Source organism: Diplotaxodon limnothrissa, linkage group LG1, assembly GCF_057381915.1.
Source record: "Diplotaxodon limnothrissa isolate DT_005_m linkage group LG1, D_limnothrissa_male_GT1.1, whole genome shotgun sequence".
Lineage (NCBI taxonomy): Eukaryota > Metazoa > Chordata > Actinopteri > Cichliformes > Cichlidae > Diplotaxodon > Diplotaxodon limnothrissa.
Genome location: NC_140596.1, coordinates 40,602,003 through 40,629,091, shown reverse-complemented (window position 1 = coordinate 40,629,091; position 27,089 = coordinate 40,602,003). Strand labels below are relative to the sequence as shown.

The window sequence follows — 27,089 nt, the reverse complement described above, 5'->3', positions numbered from 1 at the left end:
GAGTTTTTTAATAAAATGCACCCCATTACCTGGCGTGGTAATGCAAACATTATTGCACAGCAGTCAAAGTGTATACAAAGTGAAGAGCAGTGTTGGGACTAACGCGTTATTAAGTAACGCGTTACAGTAACTACGTTATTATTGTGGTAACGAGCACGGTAACTAGTTATTATGCCAAAATCAGGAACGCGTTAGTCGTTACTGGGATTTAGATAGGGTCGTTACTCGTTACTTCGTGTGGTGGCTATCGCGGAGCTTCCACAGATTCAGTAACATTAGCAAGTGGTGGAAGCCAGCAGGTGGATGAAGGAAAAGGGCCACAGAAGGAAAAGAGACCCGAGGCGGCCGCCGGTCCAAGTGTGAACTGAACTTCAGGTAAGAAGTTATGACCTGCAGTCTCTCTGGGTCAGATATAAACCAAGTTTAGGCGGAGTTTATTTTCGTTATTCTGACTTTTTCCGTACTGCGTGCTAGCTAGCATGACGGAGTTTCTATACAGCTGGGTGGTGCTATGAAGTTAATGATGTTGAACTTTTATTTTGTTCATAAGTTATTAGAGTTGCCAACCGTCCCGTCTGGTATTCAGAGGAAATATTACGCGTTTCTTATTGAGGTGAAAAGGAACAGTTTGTCCCGTAATTCAGCTACAATGAAAAAGGCACAAAGCTGGAGTTATTCTGTGTCTTTGCTGCACAGCTGCCTCTTCTTCTCTCATTCTCCCCCCTCCCTCTCCTGTTTCTACTTCAATCATGAAAACTGATCAATGATCAGCTGATCAGCTCTCTTGTTTGTTTATCGCTCACTTTGCGCCGAAAGAGGAAACCAGCGGATGTCACGCTAAACAACAGCAGCACGTTTAAGCTTGATCAGCTGTTGTTAGAATTTATTTAATATTAATTTCTAGTATCAGCTGATGTTTGCTGGAGCCACAGCTGTAAAAGCTGCTGGTCATGATATGGTTTGGTTATGTGATGAGAGGGACACATGAAGATGAAACCAGGAGATGTCCTTACTGAATCATCAGAGCTGTGATGGAGAAACAGGTTTACCTTTTAGGTGACATGAATGAGTTGAAGGGAAGTTATGAGCTGTTTCTGAGAGACAAATAACACCAGGATCCTTTTCTAAGTAGCTGACAGCTGGTAACTGTGCAGGTGCGGATCTAGCAAAGTGTTGCCAGGGGGGCATGTAGGGCATTAACAGGGAGAGGGGGGCACAAATAAATACTTTTCTTTCTTATTCTCATTTAAAATATCTAGCTTTTAAAAAATAATTATCTGAATCTTACAACAAACGATTGATAGATTGATGCATATATACCATCAAAACAGTGTACATCACTGTCACAACAGTGTTTATTTTCATTCAAAGGCTTTATGATTTTTCCTATAATGGTGGGCCATTATAGGGCCATCTAGTCAAAATGCCCGGGCCAATTTTCTGTCCCAGTCCAGCCCTGTATGCAGCTCATCTGCAGTCTGGTGTTACCTACATCTTCCTACTCAGAAGGCAGAATTTCCGAGTTCTGAGTACAATCGAAAGCACCACGACTGCAGTTTTTGTGTTGGATGTAAAAGGCGCACATGACGCTGTGACGTAGGCTAGAATCATGGCAGCAGTCAATGACGGTCCAGGCGTGGGATTTCTCTCGTGGAAATATGCACATTATCTTTTCCTTTCTATTGGTAGGTGGCACAGTGCACTTGTGGCAAGTAAGCAAGCTAGAAGACTGGCAAAGTTATGGAAGCAACACATTAACAAGAGAATTCTGAGTAAAACCAAAGTTACTTTCCCTAGTAACTAGTTACTTTGAAAGTAACGAGTAACTTGAAGTAACTGAGTTACTTTTGAGAGAAGTAACTAGTAATGTAACTAAGTTACTATTTTAAAGTAACTTACCCAACACTGGTGAAGAGTGATTTTATATTTCGACCAGATGTTACAAAAATAACTAACAATAATAATGCTACAACTGCTCAATTTCAAAAGCTGTATGTGTGAAAGTTTTTTAAGTGTCCACATGCAGTTGCTTGGGTTGGCTTAATTGGTGATTTTAATTAGCCATAAGTGTGGCATGTGAATTTGAATAGCTGTCTGTCCCTGTGTGATAATCCAGTGATGTGTCCAGGGTGTACTGTGCCTCTCACACTATGGCAGCTGGGACAGGCTCCAGCCCACCCCCAAGCCTGAATTGGATCAACGGAAGACACCAAGATCTTAAACATTTGACACCCCTACGTTATAAGTTTTGAATAGGTTTTCGTTTTTGACCCATTAGTGAGGTGGCTGTTTATTGAAATCTATTTTTAATTGTTACAAAGGTTTGGTCTGCGTCCGAGCATCCCATGACGTAATTAATATGCGACATGAACGCTGCAACAAAGGTGGACATCAAGGCAAGAATATACCTGCTGCTCGGTCTGTGGCTTCTCGTCTGACTCGGGGATCATGGCGTTGTTTTTTGTGGCCATTTTCCCCGTTTCTGGGTTTCAAAAAATTTGGTTCACATATTCGGAACCCCGGCCGAGCAGGTACTTTTTAATACGTGGTACCAGGTGGTATGACGTAATGGAAAAACCCTGAAAACCATGGTGAACCATGGCAAGTCGATCTGAGTAGGTAGTAATGGAAAAGGAGCTTATCGGGTCACACTTTGAGAACCTTGGCTAGGCTGTTTTACAGAAGAAAAGATTCCCCAACCCCCAAATTATAGAGCAAGTTAATGAGGAAATAGAATCGACATTATATAGCAAACTTTAGTCTCAGTGACTGCTCAGACCAAATTCGGACCACATGTCACATTCAATCATACATTTATAAGCTTCTTTTGGATTTTTCTCAGCACATCACCCTGCAGATGAATGTTTGCTGTGGCACTGATTTTATACCAGATGCCTTCCCATGTGTCTGGGTTTGGGACTGGCACTCAGAGTACATTGGTTTTGGGCCCCCTAGATTATGTCTTGAAATCTTTTGCACATAAAGAAAACTATCACACCACAGAGCCACACTCTATATTACTACAGCACTTTATTCTATGCACTTAAAGCACTTTATCTGTCTCACATCCAAGGCCAGTTTAGAATGATCAATTAACTTAATGTGTACACCACTGGACACCGCTGCCCAAAGGTGAACAGAGGTAGTGTATGTACAAATTTCATCTGTTCTCTGCAATCCTTCCTCCAACCACAAGCATCACCACCCCAACAACCGCACTCCAAACCCCACTGACAACTTCACTATGCATATGGTTCATATACTGATATGGAGTTTTAAGCTGTTGTCCATAAAGAACACAGTCTCTTGTAAAAATAACAGGAAAGCTGAAAGGATTTAAATAGTCACCTTTCATTTGAAAACTAACTCTTTTTAAATGCTTAGAACATATTGGTTAGGTCCAAGAACTGCTACTGAAAAATTCTTTGTAACAGAGTAGCAGAATTATTTGGAGCTTACAATTTAGAACTGATAAATGTACAACTTCTGACAAAATTCACATGTAATTCTCTGGATGTGTTGGTGGTCAAATCATTAAACATCTGAAATGTGCTAAATGAAAACTAATCCCTCTTCATAGCTTTCAGTGTTATCTGTCGTGTAATGGAGAACTGTATACCTCTCACACAGAAGTGGCAGACTCGAAAATGAACTTTTTCATCAAGACTGGAAAATGTGAAATGATTATCATTAAATTTAGGCTATGAAGAGATAAGAAGTACAATGTAACTAAATTTCCCATTGCACTAATCTTATGAACCTGTCATTGGAGTTGGGGAATGGTTCATATGTCTTTTTTCTTGTTCTGCAATCAGCTGACTTCAGTGCGTGTGCATTAAGGAGAAACGAGCTGTCTGCAGCTTCTGAGCAGTAATGAATATTACTTAAAGCTTTATTAAACGGTAAATGACCTGTATTTATATAGCGCTTTAAAAGTCCCTAAGGACCCCAAAGCGCTTTACACAACCAGTCATCCATCCATTCACACACTGGTGATGGCAGCTACATTGTAGCCACAGCCACCCTGGGGCGCATTGACGGAGGCGAGGCTGCCGGACACTGGCACCACCGGGCCTTCTGACCACCACCAGTAGGCAACGGGTGAAGTGTCTTGCCCAAGGACACAACAACCGAGACTGTCCAAGCCGGGGCTCGAACCGGCAACCTTCCAATTACAAGGCGAATTCCCAACTCTTGAGCCACGATCGCCCCAATTATTAAATGAAAGGACAACAATACGATGGTGCAAAGTACACCCAGGACATAAAGAACTATCCACTTCCGCTGACATGATATAAACTCTTTCAAGCACTAGCATGGACAGCATGCTTACACAAAATGGCAAATATTCCAGAATGATGTTAAAGCTGGAATATTGTATCACGGCAAAGCGTGTAATAAACATGCTGGTAAACCATTTGTACTTGAAATGGACATGCATACTGAATTTGCAGTACCAGCAGGGGGAGCCAATATTTAAAGCCAAGAAGTCGCTAATGACCAAGTAATGTCAGTGTCACTTTGTCATATAAACAATTATGCTAGGTGGATAATGTGTGTTTTCATGTAAATGTCTCAGTGACGTCTCTCTAAATGCTTTCCCATGGTCTTTGGAATTAGCTTGAAACAAAATAGCCACCTCCACTTGTACTGGAGCATATTCCAACTTAAGCATGCTTTCCCATCTCATGCTAATGAGAAGCAAAGCACGACACACACAGGGTGGGCATTAGACCCTTTGCCGTGATACTGAGTTGAGACCAGCCAGCTGCCAGAGCTTGAACGTCAACGGGTACAGAAGCAGTAATGACAAGTCAGGATTGTAGCTTCATAGACAACGTTTTTGTTCCTTTGCTGTTAAATATGTTTTGAGCTTGTTGCTTTTATTTTTGTGTTCTTGAACAAAAATATCCAGTTTTTCCTCATTAGGACAGAGATTTGATTCACTTAATTTATAATTATGTGACAATGCATCTCAGCCATCTTACAGAGTAATGCAAAACTAATGTAATACAACACAACAGTCACAACATTAATGCGTATTTAAAATGAAAGTTATCCAGATTCACAAACCACAAAAATGTGGGATCAACCAATCTGAATAGCAGATGGATTTCAAAATAAGCCAGGCTGTAGGTGTAGCACCAGGAATATACCAACCACAGAACACACAAAATACACACTCAATGTGTGTATATAAAATAATTAACCTACATGTTTTAAGCAGAGAATAAGACACAGAGTAAGCTCAAACTTTCAAATGATTGTTTTTATTAGCACACAGCTAAATTCAGAAGCTACTACTTCTAGTATAAAAGCTAGAGTTTTACACCAGATACCATCCCTGATGCAATCCCAAAGGATTGTGTCTTTGGCTGGAAACACAATTTTTACTCACAAATTTAACACAAATGGAGACGCCAGGCATAAAGCAAAAGTAACCCATGCAAAATAGACGACTGATGGTTTAGCTGCAAATTTTTGCAAATTTGCAAATGCCGCAAATTTTGCAGCATTTAGGTGCATTTAAATATTGCACTTCCTCTCTCTTTCACCACAACTTTGTCTCTGATCTAGAGGGTGCACGTACACATTTACTTGTGCCTCTGATGTGCCTGTTATAGAAACTGTGATGAGAGCATACTGTCTGTGAGTGAGTCACACCTAATGTGTGGATTCTGGCCAAATCACTCCTTTACTGTTTCACACAGGGAAAGAGGTTTGGAAAGTTTTTTCCCTTAATAAATGAAATCATCATTTCACACCTATTTGCATAGGTTATCTCTGACTAATATTAAAAATCAGGAACGGGGCAAAAATGTTTTTACGGCACTGTGTGCCTGCACGTATGAATAAGACACTCAGAGTGGCAAAAATGTTAAAATGCCAAAAAAATACCCTGAAAATGGATTTGAATAAGAAATCAATATTAAATCTACATTAACCCTAATAGAGCTCCAGTTCATGAACTGTCAACATATGTAATCGCCCACGGCTCACCTGGTTGTATAGGGCACAGATGTGTAGAGCAGCATTTCCCGAGGCATTCTGGGCGCCCATGTCTGCTCCATAGAACAACAGATGCTCCAGGTGCTGCACATGGCCATGACGACAAGCCTGCACATACACAAAAAAGTCAATTGACGCTTCCACTCGAGAGAAGTTGCAGTAAAATGCCTCCAACACTAGATGTCAGTGTGCTGCAAAGGAGATAACATCAAAATGAGACGCAGCTGTACCCTCAGTTTGAACCCAGTCATGAAAAGATGGAAGGATAGGATGAGAGGAGGAAGGCTTAAATAAATCCGATAGCAAATCAAAATGCAACAGAATGTACAAATGAAGCCATCTGGTGTTAAAAAACAGACTGAGGAGGAAGTTACTGCGCTCATAAACCAATTTCCTCGTCAATATCAGTGAAGTTAGGAGTTATAGTGACGGGTGCCAGTTATTGTGTGAGGAAGAGCTTATTGTGAAATGGCCTATTTACTCTGGAGCTTCTTTGAGAGACTGATGGGTCTGTCAGAGGAGAAGATCAATAACTGCTCATCAACTAAAGCATGTTACAGTGAAAAGAAATTCATTATTACAGTATTCAGTATCACGCATCTAAACCCTTTCACTGGGCTCATCTTTTTGTCGTTTTTGTAACATATAATATTGAAAAGCCTAGAGCACGTGGTCCTGTGCACGTGTTCAGAATTTTGAAAAATTGTTTCAAAATTCACCAAATTTGTTTTGAATAAAGACTTGACACAGGAGCCAACACTCATGGGAAATCCAACAAATACAATAAGGAAAATGGTCTGGGAAGCATTGGGGACTCCAGCCCTGAGATCTCATATGAAATCTGGCACTAAACAAGCTCATGAACATTTTTCTGTATTAAATGTTTTGCTAAGTGAAGAATCCTAATATTACAAGTTTTACCATCATAACATACTTACATTACCTAAAGTAGTCACTATGTAGAGTGGCCTTATTCAGAATGACACACACACACACACACACACACACACACACACACACACACACACACACACACACACACACACACACACACACACACACACACACACACACACACACACAGATACTGTGCCTGCATTAGGCTGGAGCCACTCTTTGGGGGTTATGGCTCAAAAACACTCCTATTACCAACTGCTCCTGATGTTACTTCAGCTCCTGGTACTTGACTTTTTTCCAGTGCTTCTTCATTCTGATGCTGCTGTGTAATGTCTGCTGGGTTGTCACATCTATTGCAAATTCTATCTTCTGCTCCTTGTCAGCTGCCACTGTGTTTGACTGGTTTGCCAGCAGCTCCTCTCCTGTCTGGGGTCCCACATGATCTTAGCCCCGCTGTTCTCAACCATCTTTGGTGGTGTCTCCTATCAGGAATTTGGGATATCCTAATCCACATGTGCCGCAGATGTTCCGGTGCACTTTTGCATCCACTTGATTGTTCCTCCCAGTGAACGCTGAGAGGCAGATTACATCCTACTACTATTTGCTGAATACTCTCTGTGGCACCTTTGCACAGCCTGAACTTGGGTCTGTCAGCTGTGGTAATTCAATTCAATTTCATTTATTTAGCACCAAATTACAACAACAGTTGCCTCCATGCACTTAGAGACAGACTGTAGGCAGACTCCTGCCTCTCTGGATCTGGTGCTTGGGGCCTGTTCTCATGCTGCCATGATCAGGGCCTCTGTGCTTCCCACTTCTATTTCACATCACAATTTGTCTTCAGCTGTGTGATGTACACTTTGAGCAGCTTATCTTGGGGGGAGATTTTATTCCTATTGTTTGAGCTTCCTTCTTGGCATCTATCTTAGCTTTTGTGGGTATTTGGCTATGGCTGACCGTCCATCTTCATCATGCTTCCCATTGGTCTGTGGGACACTCAGCTACTTATAACTGTTCTCTTTGTCCACTATCCTGCCACTGGACTAAATGACTACAGACCCGTGGCTCTGACATCTGTGGTCATGAAGTCTTTTGAGCGCCTAGTTCTCTTCCATCTCAAGACCCTCACGGCCCCCCTCCTGGACCCCCTGCAGTTTGCATATAGAGCCAACAGGTCTGTAGACGACGCCATCAACATGGCCCTACACTTCATCCTGCAGCATCTGGACTCCCCAGGAACCTACGCCAGGATCCTGTTTGTGGACTTCAGCTCTGCCTTCAACACCATCCTTCCAGACCGAGACAAGCTTTCCCAGATGAATGTGCCTGATCCCATCTGCCGGTGGATCACTGACTTCCTGACGGACAGGAAGCAGCATGTGAGGCTGGGAAAGAATGTCTCTGGCTCTCGGACCATCAGCACCGGCTCCCCTCAGGGCTGTGTTCTTTCTCCTCTGCTCTTCTCCCTGTACACCAACTGCTGCACCTCCACCCACCAGTCTGTCAAGCTAATCAAGTTTGCAGATGACACCACCGTTATTGGACTCATCTCGGACGGGGACGAGTCTGCCTACAGGAGGGAGGTTGAACGTCTGGTGTCCTGGTGCAGCCACAACAACCTGGTGCTGAATGCCCAGAAGACAGTGGAGATTATTGTGGACTTCAGGAAGCACACAGCCCCACTCCCCCCCATCATCCTGACTGACACCCCCATCACCTCTGTGGACTCATTCCGCTTCCTGGGTACCACCATCACCCAGGACCTGAAGTGGGAGCCCACCATCACCTCCGTCATCAAGAAAGCCCAGCAGAGGATGTACTTCCTGAGGCAGCTGAAGAAATTCAACCTGCCAACACGGACGATGATGCAGTTCTACACTGCAATCATCGAGTCCATCCTCACCTCCTCCATCACCGTGTGGTACGCTGGAGCCACTATCAGGGACAAACAGAGACTGCAGCGTGTTGTGCGCTCTGCTGAGAAGGTGATTGGCTGCAGACTCCCATCTCTGCAGGACCTGTACACCTCCAGGACATTGCGGCGTGCAGCTCGGATCTCAGCTGACCCTTCTCACCCTGGACACAGTCTGTTTGACCTGCTCCCCTCAGGCAGGAGGCTCCGGTCCATTCGCACCAGAACCTCTCGCCATAAGAACAGTTTCTTCCCCTCTGCTGTTGGACACATGAACAATAACCATATGACTGTACCCGCCACTAACACATGACCCTACGCTGTGTTCACTGCATCATTCCATGTTTGGCACTGATCACCACCTGCACTCATGTATATATCTTTCCACGTAGCACTTTTAATTCTTATCCCTACTTTTATTTTTTTCCATGTCTATTTAAGTGCTATTTATGACACTATGTTTGCACTGAAGCACCGCAGCAATTTCCTAATGTTGTAAACCTGCTCAACATTTGGCAATAAACCCCATTCTGATTCTGATTCTGGTATCTCCATATATTCAGTCCAGATCACTTTCCCTATATTTGCAACCATTTGGCCAATGCTCATGGATCAGTGAGTTGATGTCTTGCCCACTCCCGGCATACAGTTTGATGTCATCCATATACAGAAGGCAGGTGATGGTCACTCCAATCCTGAATCTATTTCCATATGAATGTCAGTCCCTGTACTTTGACCCTCTGGACTGTGGGAGGAAGCTGGAGTACCAGAGAGAACTCATGGAAACTTCACACAGAAAGGTAGAGATGGTAGAGTGAAAGTCAGGAGCTTTTTGCTGTGAGGCAACAGTACTAACCACCGGGCCACCATACTGTACACCCTGAAGGTGAGCGGTGGAGCAGATAGAGAAAGCCTCCAACTACGCCAACAGGGTGCTTCTCTTCCATGAGAAGGAGCCGGTCTCACGTCTAAGAACAATCAAACCCTACTTCCTGATGGACCTGATGGCATCGCTCATCCAGGACCGGAGGCAGTCCTGGAGCTGGCTCTTAGGATGAGCACGGCCAACACAGACCCTTTCAAAGATAACCTACTTGAAATCTATCTATCAAATTCAAAAGATGGTGATATAAACATTAGTTCTCAGGGGAAAGGGGAGTTTGTTTATTTTCCTTTTTATTCTTTCTTATTCTGGGATGAATCGAGGAAAACTTTTAACTGTGTAACTGACTGATCATTGTTTTAATGCAACTTGGACAAATAAAAGTTGCTTCAAAATAACTATCAAAAAAGCATTTCTCTGCCAAGTACCAAGAACTGGTCTAGAAGAAATGTAACATAAAGCTTTAATATCTCCCCAATAGGCTTGTGTTATTATTGTGTTAATATTATTATGCTGAAGTTAAATTATGTGATAAAAAATTACCTTTATGTGAAGAGATAATAATTGGCTTCTTGGTGGTTCTTTTGGGATAGAACTATAAAATAAAATAATTTCTTCTCAGAGACCAATACAATTCATTTCAAGATCAATTAATCTGTCAAGCGCCAACAATACAATAAAGCCATTACTGTCCAGTGAAGGGATAACATTCTTGTGTCCATGAAGTTTGTTACATTACTAACGCTCAGTGCTTTGTTTGCCTGTTAGCATGAAACATACCAGCGTATGGTGTTCGTTACGTTCCTTGATGGCATTTTCCAGAATTTTATGGATTAGTAAAGAAAACTTTACAGTCTGAGCCACCATCAGCCATCCTATACATGTAATTGTTAATTGACAGCAGAGTGTTATCATGTCTGAAATGGGACAGTTGGGGGAGGGCAGAGTTTTTGACAGCTCCACAAGGATAACGAGATGTAAGGAATCTGATAAAGCAGATGGCTTGAACGCAACCTCACACACGCTTTGTGGAGATGCTCACAGTTTGTTACTGCTGCAGAGTGGCTCTCTTTAAATGCCTTTATCTACTTCAACGGGTAACAGCTGCCAAGACAGTCGCCCACAGCCGGAGAAAGGCTATGTGTGTGCGTGCCTTACTAATACAAGCTGTTCCAAATAACCACAGAGGAATTTTTTTTAAATCTATTTTTATGTGCGTGTCTAGAGGTGCACGTCGTGCACAGGGTCGTACCTGGTGAACTTCATGCCAGCCGTTCTCGTCTTGGCAACACACAGAAGCGTGGTGGTTCAGTAGAAGCTCGCAGCAGCCTGGGTCCCCACCCACCACCACACTGTGATACAGGGGAGTCAGACCCCGGCTGTCCTTGTAGTCTGGAGAAGCTCCCAATTCTAGCAGCGTCTAAGGATGGACAGGTAAGAAAGTTAGACAGGTAGCTGCTACATTAGTATAAAGCAGATAAGCTGTGATTCTTTCTTTGCAAAGAGCTCGCAAACCTGCACACGTGCTGTGTGCAAATGTGAGTGATATTTCAGTTCACCTAAAGTCACAGGAGTCACTAAAACAGTTTTCTGGAACCAAGTTTCTTTAACATTTACATAAATTTATAATCAAAATATTTTTACAGACTCAAAGCTGTTAAAAGCTGATATAAAAGCTGATGCATGTGCACATGACACACACACACATACCATTATGAAACTGACTGTCCATTGTGAGATTTCAACGATAAAACACATTTTGTTTCTCTTGCAGAAGTCTTGTCTACACTCACCTATAGCCTTCACTTCACGAGTACAAGTACAGTTAGAGGCATCATCCCTTAATCAGCTCAACATGCTGTGAAATGACAGGTCTGCATGCATTAAGAATGCATGTCGGTTACGTTGCAGCAAAACATCTTCGAGCATGATCTATCAGCTGTCAGACTTTCATTGGGCTTCTAACACAAAGAAAGCCAGCAATGCACAAGTAAGCAAGTGCTAAACAAATGAAAGGAGAGGAACCTTCACCGTGAGTATAATCTGGTTCTTCGACCTTGCAGCTTTGTGAAGAGCAGTCATGCCATCTTTTGCCCTGAAGTCCAAATGAGCTCCTCCATTCTTCAGCACCTTTATGATCTCCCCCGCATTGTCCAGGTGAGCTGCAAATGTCAATGGGCTCTCTAGAAAAACAAGAAATAACAACAACAAATAAATATTTTAATGACTGAAATTCTGTCTGGAAAGAAGAGAGAGTGAAGAAAAAGAAAGTGCAGACTGAAAACTCAAGGGACAGCATGTGTGCTATCATTCAAACCACATTTTAAGATTTGCTTTTACTTTAACACTTTAGGACACCTGAGAAAATTAGCACTTGTTAAGTGGTATAAGCAGGCATTGTAAAGTGAAATCTGCTGCTGATGAACCCAATGAAAGTCATGAACCAAAATGCACTGATCAAATAATATTCTTCTTCTGTATACTCTGCACTTGGTTTCAGGCAGGTTTTTCCACTTATGGTTTTGATGATGAAGAATTGGAATCAGAATAGGCTGTATCCGGTCTTTACGTCTGACGTCATTAGCCCTTTCTGGGTCCAAACTCCACGCCAGGTCAAACAAACACTGCAGCATCACTCAGAGTTAAAAACTGTCTAAATTCTTTCATTTTTAATAAAATGATCAGCGTTGCTGCTTTACCAGGTGCAACAATTAAGTTTAACATCCAGGCATCCATGAAAACAGAATTTATTAAATTTAACAGAGTTAGAAGTTAGCAGGAAGTTAGCTCGCTAGTTTCCACCTAAGCATGATATAGCATGTTCTGACTGAGAGATTTCTAGAAAAATTCAAACGTACAGCTCTGCTATCACTTCCAACATAAATGAAGACAGAAAACTAAACAGCAGTGACGTTTGTAGCGTTACTGAAGTTGGACTAGCTGGTATATAATGATGTGCCACGTGATCGCTAGCTACACAGCTATGTTAGCATAACATAAACACAGTGAAGCTGGAGGATGAACGCTAACTTCTTTCCACTCGATAAAAGTTAACGTGAGGGTTCCTGATGGTTAGAGACAAATGCAATCGCATGGCAGAATGCTGTAAACAGACCAAACTTCAGTCAGGAGAACAACTGAGATAATCCATCCACAATACGAGGTTAGTCATTCATATACTGTTGCATGGGCTGGGCTGTAGTTACATCGTAAGGGTTTAAAAACAGAGCTTTAAAATGAACAGTGATGATAAAAACTGAGGGAGGTGACAGTGATCATTGACTGTTTTTAGGGGCTTTTTCAGATTAAATAGAACAAGATACAAAGCACTTAAACATGTTAGAAACACAAGTCTTAATAAACGCAGAGTAGTTTGGACCTGGAAGCAGGATTCATCACGTCATCACTTAAAGACTGAACTGACCAAGTATGTGTACAAATATGTAACAGAGTAGACGATAGACACGACTGACAGTTTGACATCAACATGACAATGGTGCAGAGTACAAAGATGCTGGAATAAATAAAAATGTGCATCAGCTTCTGCTTGGCTCATTTTTGTCCTTAATAAATCCAAAACTGACTCCCAGCTGCACGGTGCATTTTAACAAGATGTGTTTTGTGATGGTCTCGTGCATTTGGCTTCTTTTAGACTCACTCTTAGTACAAATAACACTTGACTGTAGTAAACTGGTGGATATACAAGTTTGAATGGACCTATACTTACATACTAAAATGAGGTAAATATATACGTGCTTCAGAAAGCGCAATCTGAATTTCAATGAGAGCGCTCTCATGTATACTTTCTGATGCAACATTTGGGAGTTTGTAAATTTTCATATTGCTTTTTTCACCATTCCATAATTCAAGTGGGGTTTCAGCACACCTTTCAGCGCTTACAGTCGAGGTTCAGGTTGTTACCTCATTTAAACTGACATGAAGCGGGCCGATAAAAACAGGTCAGTTCGCTGTCAAGACCAGTGTTGGTCAAGTTACTTGAAAAAAGTAATCAGTAACTAATTACTGATTACTCCCCCAAAAAAGTAATCCCGTTACTTTACTGATTACTTATTTTCAAAAGTAATTAATTACTTAGTTACTTAGTTACTTAGTTACTTTTTAAAAACACGATTTACAACCTGAAGAGGTGATAAAGTGATAGATCTTTCAGCCCAATTCTACTTTTTCTACATAATCCATCATACAAAATGTAATCAAATGGAAAAGTCTCTTTTTTTAACTTGTTTTATCAGTTTTAATCTTTTAACTTTATGCATCAAGCAAAACATTTAATTATATGCAACATTCTCTGACTTGAATAAATTAGTTTAACATTTAAACCTATTTTCTGCACATTCCAGCACATAAAATAAAATATTTTTTGTGTTTTCACTCACTCTTTCAAACAGATGCAAGTAAAACACAGCAGAAAATAAATAAAGTCAAAGACTCAGCGGTCCTTTTGCTCTATTTTCACCTGTAAAGCAGGAGCAGGGTAGGCGGAGGGTTACCCTGGTGCAGGTGTGCTGCGGTCAGTTGAAGAATCCGCGCGAGTGTCTCTGTGAGTTTCCCATTACGTCGTAGCTACTCGGTGCTTGCTCGGAAGTTTAGGGGTTTTTTTCGCTGTAAAAAGAAGTTTTCTTTCCACGCACGATGGACGCTAATGTTTTTGTCACTTTTTATGGAATCAAACTCAAAGTAAGGTCAGTACTTCCACACTTTAAACGCTGCACGCTCATACTCTCTCCCGCACTCGATATATTATCCATTGTTGATCTGCACACAGCTGCTGTCACCAACGTCGCACTTGCTTACGTCACTGTCATGAGACATTCTCGCAAAAAAAATCACGGTTTTAGTAACGCAGTAACGCAGCGTTCCTACGGGAAAGTAACGGTAATCTAATTACTGATTTTGCAATAGTAATCCCTTACTTTACTCGTTACTTGAAAAAAGTAATCAGATTACAGTAACGCGTTACAAGTAACGCGTTACTGCCCATCTCTGGTCAAGACTAATTAGAGTAGTAAGGGATAAACTTTGAGGTGATTTAAACATCGACGAATGTTTCTCAATTAGGTCATCAAAATAAGACACTTTAGCAACAGCTGTGACCCAGTTTGATGATATATCAAACAGTCATGCTCAATCATTTCTAAACTGACACAGAAATCATCTATGGAAAGCATGTATGATTTTTCTGTAGTTATGTCAAAATAAATTATTTCATTCCAGCCAGCAGCAGTTCTTTCAGTTACCTTATTATATTGAGAGATAATACTGTCTCCTGCACACTTGTGTAAGTTTAGTTTGTCATTCTTGTAAAAATGTCACATGTGAGAAATATTGTTGTGGCAGAGCAGAGCCCAGTGTAGTGAAACTGGATAAGAGCGACCAAAAATTCAGTCGCTATGTTTGTTGTGACAAAGAGTCATGAGCACTTTTTGAGAGTGGGAAAGCTATTTCTCGCCTTGTACCAAAATGAATGGCACCAAGTGGGTAAGTGGCAGCTTCTGAAGGGATGGAAATGAGGCTTGATTTGTCCTACTGTGCTGACAGTGCAGACATGGGGAGCTAGACGAAGACGAGTGATTTTATTTTGTTTCTGCGATCACGTGGAGCTTTTGCTCACTGGCTGTAATCAATAGCTGGTACGAGCTGAGTCCTGAACACCAGAGACGCCTCTTCCTCTAAGCAGCAAGACATTCATTTAACAATAGCGCCCAACAGCTCTCAAAGCCCAATATGATAACCTCAATTCTCTGCCTAATAACCTCTTCTGCTCTTCTGCTCTTCACTCCATCTTTATTTGCCTTGGTAGACCATTTTTATGGCCAGTCTGTCCACTCAATACTGACCATGTTAAGCTCTCCAGCACTGGACATATTCATTAAGTGGACATAAATAAACATAATTGTCATCCTTAACAATCAGGTGAGTCAACAGCACTTAAATCGGTGCTTACCAAATGATTGGAGAGAGGTTTTTTGTGGGGGGTTGAACAACAATAAGGTCGACAGACGTGATCCCTTCTTACAAAAGGGTCTTCTGCTTTCTTTTGTTTTTTTAAAGGAAAAAGAGCAGCTTGATGTTTCTTCCTCACAGGCGGTTCTTCTAAAGTCCTCACGGTCTGATTAGCATCCTCTCAGGGGCAAGTACAGCTGAACCATGAGTGATTCTCTGTGCCATAGTAATACATGCCCTCCAGAAGCTCAGATCTCAGTGTAAATGTCTCCTCTTCCTCCTTGTTGTTTTTTTTTAGCAAAAGCTTTGAGAGTTTTCTGTCAATCCCATTGTGGTGTGAATAAGGCACGGCGGGACCACAGATCATCATTTAGAGCCATTTATTGTCATCAGCTGCAGCTCTTAAGCTGCCAGCCGCACATCACACCACAACTTACAACACACAACCCCTGCTCCCCCGGTTTTACCACGCCGGGTGTGATTGCAGATGCCGTGCAGGTGCGTCTGCACGACATCACCGACAACGCCTCACCACGCACCCCCATCGCCTGATTGAGGCCAGGGAGCCATCCGGCCAGACCTACTCCCCCAACCAGTTTCCAACCCGGTGACAGGACTGTGTCTCTTCTGGCAAGCTGGCACAACCCCGCGGGCATGGTTGTGAGCCCCTGCTCACAGGGACCTGTGCAGATGTCCGGCATGCACTGGCCTCTGGTGGATGTGAGGCTGGTCTGGCGAGCACGCCGATCTCAAGCTTGGTGCACGCCAGCTCCAATCGAGCAGGCTCCCCTGGCTCTGGGACCTCCGTCTCCTCTGTCACCGCCGCCGCTCCCGGCTCGATCAGCCACTCCTCTTCCTCCGGCCGGAGCAGACCCCTGCTCCCCTGTATTTTACCACGGCGGGCGTGATTGCAGATGACGTGCAGGTGCGTCCGCACGGCATCGCCGACCATGCCTCACCACACCCATTAACTGTTGAATCTGTACTGAGCTGGAGAGTGGGTGATATTTTAGTGAAAGGCTGATAGGACCAGTGCTTAGAGCAGCTGGTCCTAGCACACTTCAAATCCTGTCTCCCCCCACCCTGGACCCCCACCAATTCGCATACCGCCAGAACAGGAGCACAGAGGATGCAGTCTCCATCGCACTGCACTCTGTCCTCTCACACCTGGACAACAACAACACCTACGCCAGAATGCTGTTTATAGACTTCAGTTCAGCATTCAATACAATCCACCCCTCACAACTCATCAGGAAACTGACAGACCTGGGTATCAGTTCCCTCATCTGCAAATGGTTACTGGACTTCCTGACCAACCGCCCCCAACATGTCCGGCTGGATAACCGCTGCTCATCTACAATCACGATGAACACCGGTGTACCACAAGGCTGTGTGATGAGCCCTTTCCTCTACTCCCTCTTCACCCACGACTGCAGACCTGCCGGTGGTTCTAACACCATCATTAAGTTTGCAGATGACACCACGGTGACCTACAGGGAGGAGGTGGATCGTCTGGGTGAGTGGTGTGACACAAACAACCTGCTGCTTAACACTGAGAAGACCAAGGAGCTCATCGTGGACTACAGGAGGAATGCTGACCCACATCCGCCCACCTACATTAAGGGGACGGCTGTGGAGCGTGTGAGCAGCTTCAAGTTCCTGGGAGTCCACATCTCCGAGGATCTGATCTGGACGACCAACTGCTCCAAGCTGGTCAAGAAGGCTCACCAGCGCCTCTTCTTCTTGAGGACTCTGAGGAAGAACCACCTGTCCTCAGACATCCTGGTGAACTTCTATCGCTGCACCATCGAGAGCATCCTGACCAACTGTATAACAGTCTGGTACGGGAACTGCTCTGCCTCGGACCGGAAGGCGTTGCAGAGGGTCGTGAAAACTGCCCAGCGCATCGCCGGAGCACCACTTCCTGCCATAAAAGACATCTACAGGAAGCGGTGTCTGAAAAGGGCTGGGAAAATCATCAAAGACCCCAGTCACCCATCACATGGACTCTTCCCCCTCCTGCCCTCTGGGAGGCGCCACAGGAGCCTCCGGACTAAGACCACCAGGTACCGGAACAGCTTCTTCCCCACAGCTGTCAGACTCCTGAACTCTGCCTCCTGACATCTGACCCACATTAAACTCATGGACTGAACATACACACACCCACAATGGACAACTGTACCCTCAAACACACAATAATAACATGGACTGAACCACCACTCACAACCACTAGCACTTTATATAGCCTCTGTAGAAACTATCTACACCCTCACTTATCTTAACTGCACTACTGTATAGCTCTGTGTAAATAATCATTCTGTACATTCGATAATCTTTAATCCTACAACTGTTTACAACTTGCATAGTTCCCATTTCTGTATAGCTCTATATCTCAGATTCTGTAAAGTTATTTATTTCATATTCTGTATAGTTTTTCATATTTATATCCTGTTCAAAGCCTGTACATAGCTTGTACTCACTACAGCCTGTACATACTTATAGTTATAGAATATTCACAACATACTTCATACCGTGTACATTATAACATACCATAATAGACCCATTTCTGTAATATACTCACATATCTATATTATAATATATATTGTAATATATCTATATCACTAAAGCACTTCTGGATGGATGCAAACTGCATTTCGTTGCCCTGTACCTGTGCATGTGCAATGACAATAAAGTTGAATTCTATTCTATTCTATTCTATATAAAAAGTCTGTAGCTTTTAAAAATAGATAAAGTTGTTACCGCCTTTAAAATACAAGTATGAATTATTAACCACAGTCAAGGAACAAATTTATGCTTGAACTAAGAGAACCCACCCCTTACATTTCCAAGAATGGCTTTTCACACAGTCTCTGGTGTGATGCTATGAAATGAAGGGTTTATGAGTTACATGTTGCTTGTTTAAGCATTAAAGCTTTTGGATATTAGCTAAGATGTTGGTATTATCATTATAGGAGCAGCTCTATTATTCTTCCATAATCATAAAGGGTTTTGGTTTTTTATTTCCCTGCAAACTTAGAACACTGAATGTGTGGGATTTTGTGTTTTACACCACCGCTCATCAGAATGAACAATGTTTACTGTTGTACTAAAGTGCATGTTTGGCTTCTTTCAGTTGAGTGGCACAGGTGAGTGCAGCTCCATGTTATTACAGGTCAGACATGTCTCCTAATGCATGCTTATGGGCCACACATGTTTACAACACCATAAACACAGGGACAATGGCAAATATTGATGTGCTGTTGTGGAGAACTTGGACTATCTGTGTAACCTCTCAAGGATCCAGCTATCGCCTCAGGATGTTTTAAAGCTCTCCATTATCTATCAAGATGATTCCACACTGAGTGAAAGCTCAGTGTGGAATCACTGAAATGAAAGCTATGCCATGACAAAGCCTGCACTGCATTTTATACAGTAGATGTAAATGTAAATGTTTTCCTGAACTCTTCAACAGTCATCAGTGATGATTTGATGGAAACTTTTTAAATTTGGATTTTCAGTCCAGTCCTTTGACTCTTTCGCCCTGTTTCCTTTTTTAGGTGTGGCATCTTGACAGCCACTCGAAATCCACTGAACGGCCAGATGATCTACACTGAACAAAAATATAAATGCAACACTTTTGTTTTTGCTCCCATTCCCCATGGGATGGACGTAGAGACCTAAAATTCATTCCAGATACACAATATAACCATCCCTCCCAAACAGTGGTCACAAATCAGTCCAAATGTGTGGTAGTGGGCACATCTGCCATATTGAGATAATCCATCCCACCTCACAGGTGTGCCACATCAGGATGCTGATCTGACATCATGAGTAGTGCACAGGTGTACCTCAGACTGCCCACAACAAAAGGCCACCCTGGAATGTGCAGTTTTGTCTCACAGCAAAATGCCACAGATGCCACAAGCAATGAGGGAGCGTGCAATTGGCATGCTGACAGCAGGAATGTCAACCAGATCTGTCGCCCGTGCATTGAATGTTCATTTCTCAACCATAAGCCGTCTCCACAGGCATTTCAGAGAATATGGCAGCACATCCAACCGGCCTCACAACCGCAGACCTCGTGTAACCACACCAGCCCAGGACCTCCACATCCAGCAGGTTCACCTCCAAGATCGTCTGAGACCAGCCACCCAGACAGCTGCTGGAACAATTGGTTTGCACAACCAAACAATTTCTGCACAAACTGTCAGAAACCGTCTCAGGGACGCTCAACTGCATGCCCGTCGTCCTCATCGGGGTCTTGACCTGACTCCAGCTCGTCGCCGTAACAGACTTGTGTGGGCAAAAGCTCACATTCGATGGCGTCTGGCACGTTGGAGAGGTGTGCGCTTCACGGATGAATCATGGTTCACATTGTTCAGGGCAGATGGCAGCTGAGAATGTCCCAGTTCTTGCATGGCCAGCATACTCACCGGACATGTCACCCATTGAGCATGTTCGGGATGTGCTTGACCGGCGTATGCGACAGCGTGTACCAGTTCCCACGAATATCCAACAACCTCGCACAGCCATTGAAGTGGAGTGGACCAACATTCCACAGGCCACAATTGACAATCTGATAGACTCCATGCGACGATGTGTTGCACTGCATGAGGCAAATGGTGGTCACACCAGATACTGACCGGTTCTGGGTCCCCAGACCCCCAATAGCGCAAAAAACTGCACATTCCAGGGTGGCCTTTTGTTGTGGGCAGTCTGAGGTACACCTGTGCACTACTCATGATGTCAGATCAGCATCCTGATGTGGCACACCTGTGAGGTGGGATGGATTATCTCAATATGGCAGATGTGCCCACTACCACACATTTGGACTGATTTGTGACCACTGTTTGGGAGCGATGGTTATATTGTGTATCTGGAATGAATTTTAGGTCTCTACGTCCATCCCATGGGGAATGGGAGCAGTAACAAAGGTGTTGCGTTTATATTTTTGTTGAGTGTATAAGATCCTGTTTTAGGTAATGTCCATCTGCTGTGGATTTTTTTCAAGAACATACGGCACACCATGCTGAGATGCGGCAAATGTTTGGCTAGCAGCACTTGGGAATCATCTTGTTGGTGCAAAAATGCAATTGTATGCCAATTATATGCTTGTGTTATTACTGTTAATCGATCATTTTAATCACTGCCTTGCTTGCTGTTAAAAGTGATTTTTCTGAGAACCCTTGAGTGGTGTCTGTGGCATAATTACTTTAAGGCAATAACTTGATAGTAATGGAAAGATCACGGAGCAAGCCTTTGGTAAATGAACATGACCACTCACAGAGGAATAATAATACGCATACCTCTAATGCAACTTTATTTCAGTTTTAGGTCCGTCACCATCTGCAGTTAAGGTATTTAAAGGCCTTGCCATATTTTAAGAATATATCATCAATAAAAATAAATAGATAAGCACAACCTTTCAGAATCATAGGAAACCCCAGATGTACATGATGTATTTGACATGTCCTTCATTTCCTATTTTCCCTGAACACGTCTCATCCTATTCCATATTTTTCTGTTTTCACAGTCAGCAGGCAAAATGTTTCTGGACAACCACAGGCAGCGTGCATGTGCTTCCTGTTATATAACAAACGAATATTGTGTGTATTTCGTTTTGGTCTTTTGAAGCTCCTGTTTAAAAAAATGTGCCTGTGTTGCTCCTGATAGATTTCTCATCTGTTTAACAGAGAACACCGATGATGTTAAGTGGAAGAAGAAGTTCCACAGCAAATTAAGTTGAGTGAACAACAGAGTGGTGCAGTGCATGCTTGGAGATTATATGTTGTTGTACTTGCGGCGTGTTAGTCTCCTCAGTCTGCTTCCAAGTGGTCCTGTGAGGACTCCTAACTATCATCCTGGCCTAGTGCAGCATGAAACACCTGCTCACTTTGATTTTATGGAACATTTGTGTGTTGAGTACACACTGACGTTAGGACATAACTCATTAGCTGGGTAGTAGCTGCCCACCCTCCATGTGTGGCTCCAAAGACACAGAGCCATGCCTCTGGCTGGGATAACTCTATTTGCCCAGGATGGAGCAGGCAGACCTAACCCACATTTTCCTCAAGGGAATTTCTATACACCACTCACATGTTCACACCTGGAACAAAGAAAATCCTTCACTGCTGCCCACAGGGCAGTGTCCTCCACTCCAGCAGGTTTCTGAAGCAGTGCACATGTTTGGTATTTAGTGGCTCCTTTTATATTTGGCACCAAGGCCAAACAGCTCTGTTTTCTCGGTTTAATTATAGAATACTTTCACAAGGCACTCTAGCTTGTCTTGAAGGGTGAGTTCAAAGCTTTTCTCGCTTTCTTTTTTGAGTTCAGCAGAATTGAATGGCTTCTTCTTTATGCCATAAAAATTACATATATATATATTTTAAAAATGCAGTGTCCCCAACATACATGTGAGTTCTTAAAAACAAAGCCTTCATTCCCCTCCATCCTCACAGATTTTTACATGTACCATTTCTAATTTAGAGTGCAACTTAGTGCCTTGACAGCCATTCAAAAATTGAACTGACGAATACCTTCAGAACCGATTGCATCGAACTGTTGCTTCTGGAAGGATGCTGCTTTCCCTACTAGTATTCCTAAAACGACAAGTCACTTAATCCTGTGCATGGAGCAGCCTCTGGTCATGATGGGACTGGAAGTAGACCCCTTGGCTTTGGTGTTGGCTTTTTTTTTTTCCAATGAAGGGCTCTCGACCTTGGTGGACCACATATGATATCTTACACAAATCAGTACTTTTTTGGCTCTGGCGTCTCCTCCCATTTAGCTACATTTTAATACATTTCTTCAACAACATTTTACAACAACAGTTATCTCAAGATCATTTCATTGTAAGAAGCTACAACATTACAGAGAATGATTCACAAATAATACTCTATGAGCGAGCAAGAACCAGTTCAACAGAACAACCCGGCTCAGGAAGGGTTGGTTAATGACATACAATATTGCAATTAATTAGAGTAAAAGGGTGAGTGGAGAAAAAAAGGCTCCGGGTGTAATGGTTAGCACTTAAACAGCACGAACCTCCAACAGTTTAACAAAGAGGCAGTTCAGGATCACCTGATTCAACTCTTTAGCAAAGAGAAATGTTCTTAAAGTTATACGAGGTCTCCGTGTCTTGAAACCAAACTGGGAGCTGGTTCGATGGGACTTTGCCTCTCATTCTGCTTATGTAAACTCTTGTAACCACACTTTTCCATTTGGATAATATGTTCCTGTGGGGGCTTCAGATACGATGGAATCTGATCACTCCGATCTTAATTCTAAATTAAATTCTCCTCGTGTATGCTTCAGGGAGCTTTTAGGACAACCTGATTATAAGGAAGTACACTTTGACCAGCCTAAAGTAAGAAATACATGGACGAGGTTTTCAGTATCTTTTAGATAAGATGCTTCTAATTTGGTATAAAATTAGCACACAAAATGGGGAACTTGAAGATCATTAAAGGGCTTTTGCATTTTTAACTTTTTAAATATAATCAAAGTCGAAAATAAAGGCAAAAAAAGGTGTGGGCATACTTGGGGACTGACTCTTTTAACTGACTCATGCCCGTCCACAGTCTGCAGAAGGTTGTAAAAGTGCCAACAAGAGGTCGCTGTGGAAGCATACTTGCTCACTTTGGGAGATTTACACAGATGTCCTGGTAAGAGCGAGGGAGAGCAGACGCTAACATCCAAAAATCCACATCTCATTTAGGTGCTACCATGAGATCCACTAATGATCCTTCCACAGGTTCATGAATGGTAAACCTTTGACTACCTTTGCTTCTAATAAGCTGTCTTTTCTTCATCTTGGCCAAACTTCAAATAAATGGTCGATTTTTAAGCAAGGGTTGATAATAAACTAAAAACTTCAATACAATAAAACAAAAATAAAATCCAGCCAATCCAAAAAAATCCAGCTCTATGTTTTTGTAACTGGATTCTCCAGGTCCATCCATCCATCCATCCATCCATCCATCTTCTTCTGTTTATCCGGGGCCGGGTCGCGGGGGCAGCAGCCCAAGCAGCCCAGACCTCCCTCTCCCCAGCCACCTCCTCCAGCTTGTCTGGGACCAGCCGAGAGATATAATCTCTCCAGCGTGTCCTGGGTCTGCCCCGGGGCCTCCTCCTGGAGGAACATGCCCAGAACACCTCACCCAGGAGGCGCCCAGGAGGCATCCTTGTCAGATCCCCAAACCACCTCAGCTGGCTCCTTTCGATGTGGAGCAGCAGCGGCTCTACTCTGAGCCCCTCCCGGATGGCCAAACTCACCTTATCTCTAAGGGAGAGGCCAGCCACCCTTCGGAGGAAGCTAACTTCCGCCGCTTGTATCCGCGATCTCGTTGGCGGGTGCATTGTGAGATGGGCGGCAGCTAGGAGTGGAGGTCCTGGCGGACCGATCCCCGGATACCAAGACTGGCAGTTGGGAGTCTCCAAGTGTTTTTACATTTTCTTTTTTGCAAATGAAGAAAAAAATGGACATATTCTGATAACACCTGGTGAGTTTTCTTCCTCTATTATGTGCTTCTCTGCTGTTGCTGACCCTCCTCCTCCTCAGAGTAACAGTGTGTATACATACACATTATCAAACCAGGACTTGCACTTGTGTAAACTGTAAATTGTGCTTTTAGTGTACTTGAAGTGTTTGTTGTCTGTGCTTATGAGCAGCATGTTGCCTTACCGCCAGTGTCACTATCGTGATAGTTGGGATCAAAGCCTCTTTCCAACATCTTGGCCACTTTGTCCACTTGATTATGCTGAACAAGGTCCATGAACTTCCTCAGATTGGCCTACACAGCCAGAAAACACAAAGCGCTATTAGAGTGAGGAAAAAGAACAAATGGTAGTGGGTGTGTGAGAGCGAGAAAGACAGGATAGAGGTTCAGAGCTGCAAAAAGACTGAAATAGAAGTTGAGATAAAGAATAACGAAGGGTGAAAAGTGGAAACGCTTAGGAATACATTGTTAAACTGAGAGAGGCTTGCAGATGGAGATGGAAGGAATATAAGGTAGAATACAAGGAAACTGAAAGCAGGCTACACAGAAAGGGACATGACAGGACTGAGAGTGTGGCGAGTGGAAAGAGTGGAATGGTTGCTCCTTCCTGTTCTGTCTGCTTTCTTTCCAGGCCACATGATAAAAATAGATAAGAGAGCAGCTCCCCAAAGGACAGGAGTAAAATGAGGAATGAAGAATGAGATGTCAAAAGAAGAGAAGGACAATAGGTAGCAAAATAAGAACGGACTGGAAAGAAAAGCAGGAGAATAAATGAGGAGGAGATTTTTCCTTTAAACTAACCAATAAAGAACGAAACAGTTTAAAAAACATTCCAAGCTTTATTCATAGAAGTAAAGGAATAAAATAAATAAAAAGCAAAAACAATAATCAAGCATAGATTTACCTCAGACTGGTCATGTAGTTGAGCTAAGCTGCCATTCAGCTGGATCAGCCAGTCCACATTAGCTAATGTGACAGCTGATACTGTTCTATCAGGCTGATGTGACCGAATGAAACGAAGCTGGTTTTCATCACAGATGCATAGAGCTGCTGTTTAAATCTTAACCATGATGAGTCAGTTAAATACCCAGAAATGTCAAGAGTTCATGTGTTTTTCTGGAATGTTTTATTTAATGTAGCTGATACGTCCCTTGTGTGTGTGTGTGTGTGTGTGTGTGTCTGCGTGTGTGTGTGTGTGTGTGTGTGTCTGCGTGTGTGTGTGTGTGTGTGTGTGTGTGTGTGTGTGTGTGTGTGTGTCTGCGTGTGTGTGTGTGTGTGTGTGTGTGTGTGTGTCTGCGTGTGTGTGTGTGTGTGTGTGTGTGTGTGTGTGTGTCTGCAGGCCTGATGAATCAGTCTGCAGGACGGTACCCTATCCTTCTCTCTCTCTTTCTCCTTTTACTGAAATAGTTTGGGAAATTGAAGTTTGATTGGCTCTCTCAGTGTGAGCTCGAGGCAACCGCAGGGCAGCAGACTGCATGGCAAACAGGATTAGCTCCGAAAAGTTGGGTCAAGCCAAGAAACAAACATTAGAAACATTAGAAACAGATGTCTGTCAAACGCATTTGCTAAACTGACCCTTTTGTAAACTTGGTTTGAGCACATTAACCACCGTGCCCCATATTTATTGAACATGTGCTTTTTCTGAACTTTTTGGATTCTAGTAGCCTACCACCTCTCGTCCATCCTCTCTTCCCTATAGTTGAGGTGGAGTTAGAGCAGCTGTCAGACTGTTTCCCATAATGCCGGTAACAGAGCGCTGCCAGAGACACTTATACTTTGGCTGCAATACAGGATTACAGTAGCAGTGGGAAAGCAGCCCAGAGCTAGCCTTTCACAGCGATGGAGACGCTAGAAATCTTCAATTTACTGTATACATTTATTTCAGTTCATGTGGGAGGAACAGAGATAGAGTGAGGGAGCAGTCTGCTGTTGGGCTGCCAGAAAAAAGAACAGCCTTCATCTGAGCAGCATACAAACTCACAGAGTTTTCTCGACTATCACACAGGAACAGCAAAGCCAAATAAGCATAACTGACAGGTAAGTCGCACTGTACGCTTGCTTGGACTTTCTATCCCTCACTCTTTTCTCGTCACAACTCGAGCTGCCAAGAAGCACAGCAAACAGATGCAAGCGTTAATCCAATTGAGAGAGTGATTATTGAGGCCACTACAAAGAAACGCAATCTGTGAGCGTCCTTTCTTTTCTCATTTTTATGATTTTATTTTGGCAACACCTTTGGTGTGAAACAGCCATTACTGTTGTGTTTTCACACTTCCCAGGGGTCAGCCAACAGTCAGAGTGAGGTGGGTGGAAGTGTGACATTTATTGTCGCACATTTCATTTATTATTTATTCTTGGATTTCATGATCATTTGTCTCAGCTACATGTACCCGGTTTCTAAGAGCATTTATCTGCTGTTCCAAGCACCCAGTGTCAGGTAGGTGCAAAGAGGCGCATCCTCGTTAAATATCATCTTTAATGTGTTTTTACCTCACTGGGATTTTTAAATCCATTCAGTTCAGCTGAATTGTGGGTAAAAGCTTATCGATAGTCTTATCGATGATCCTCTGTCTCTATGTGCATGTCAAAATCAAGGTGAAGTAAACATGTCAGGTCATGTGGCATTATTTGGAAAACCGGTCTCTGCTTTTAGTCAAAGTTGGCTCATCATAAATGACTTGCAATCCCTGTCTGAGAGTCAGTGTGCTTCCTAAGCATGTGACTAAATACTAACTCAACAGAAATCCTACCTTTGTATGAAGTTTGGCGATCTGTTTCTCATCGACATTGGGCTGTCTGTAGACTCTGCTCTTGTATCGGAACTGTTGAGTAAAAAAAAGTAAGCAAAACGGTTACAAATTGTAGGCATCAACAGAAATTCAAGAAAAATCATTATGACTTTATATTTAATATTTCTCCTGACAGT

At 43.0% G+C, this 27,089-nt stretch overlaps 1 protein-coding gene across 1 annotated transcript in view; it reads right to left on the bottom strand.

The window, feature by feature from the left end:
• shank2b (SH3 and multiple ankyrin repeat domains 2b) overlaps positions 1-27,089 on the bottom strand; it is a 222,288-nt gene that overhangs the window by 183,923 nt on the left and 11,276 nt on the right. The window contains exons 3-7 of the mRNA XM_085358502.1: positions 26,914-26,985; positions 24,349-24,457; positions 11,727-11,884; positions 10,954-11,121; positions 6,001-6,117 (exon numbers count right to left, since the gene is read on the bottom strand). Of these exons, the coding sequence (XP_085214628.1) occupies positions 6,001-6,117; positions 10,954-11,121; positions 11,727-11,884; positions 24,349-24,457; positions 26,914-26,985 (624 nt within the window). The remainder of the gene's footprint in view (positions 1-6,000; positions 6,118-10,953; positions 11,122-11,726; positions 11,885-24,348; positions 24,458-26,913; positions 26,986-27,089) is intronic.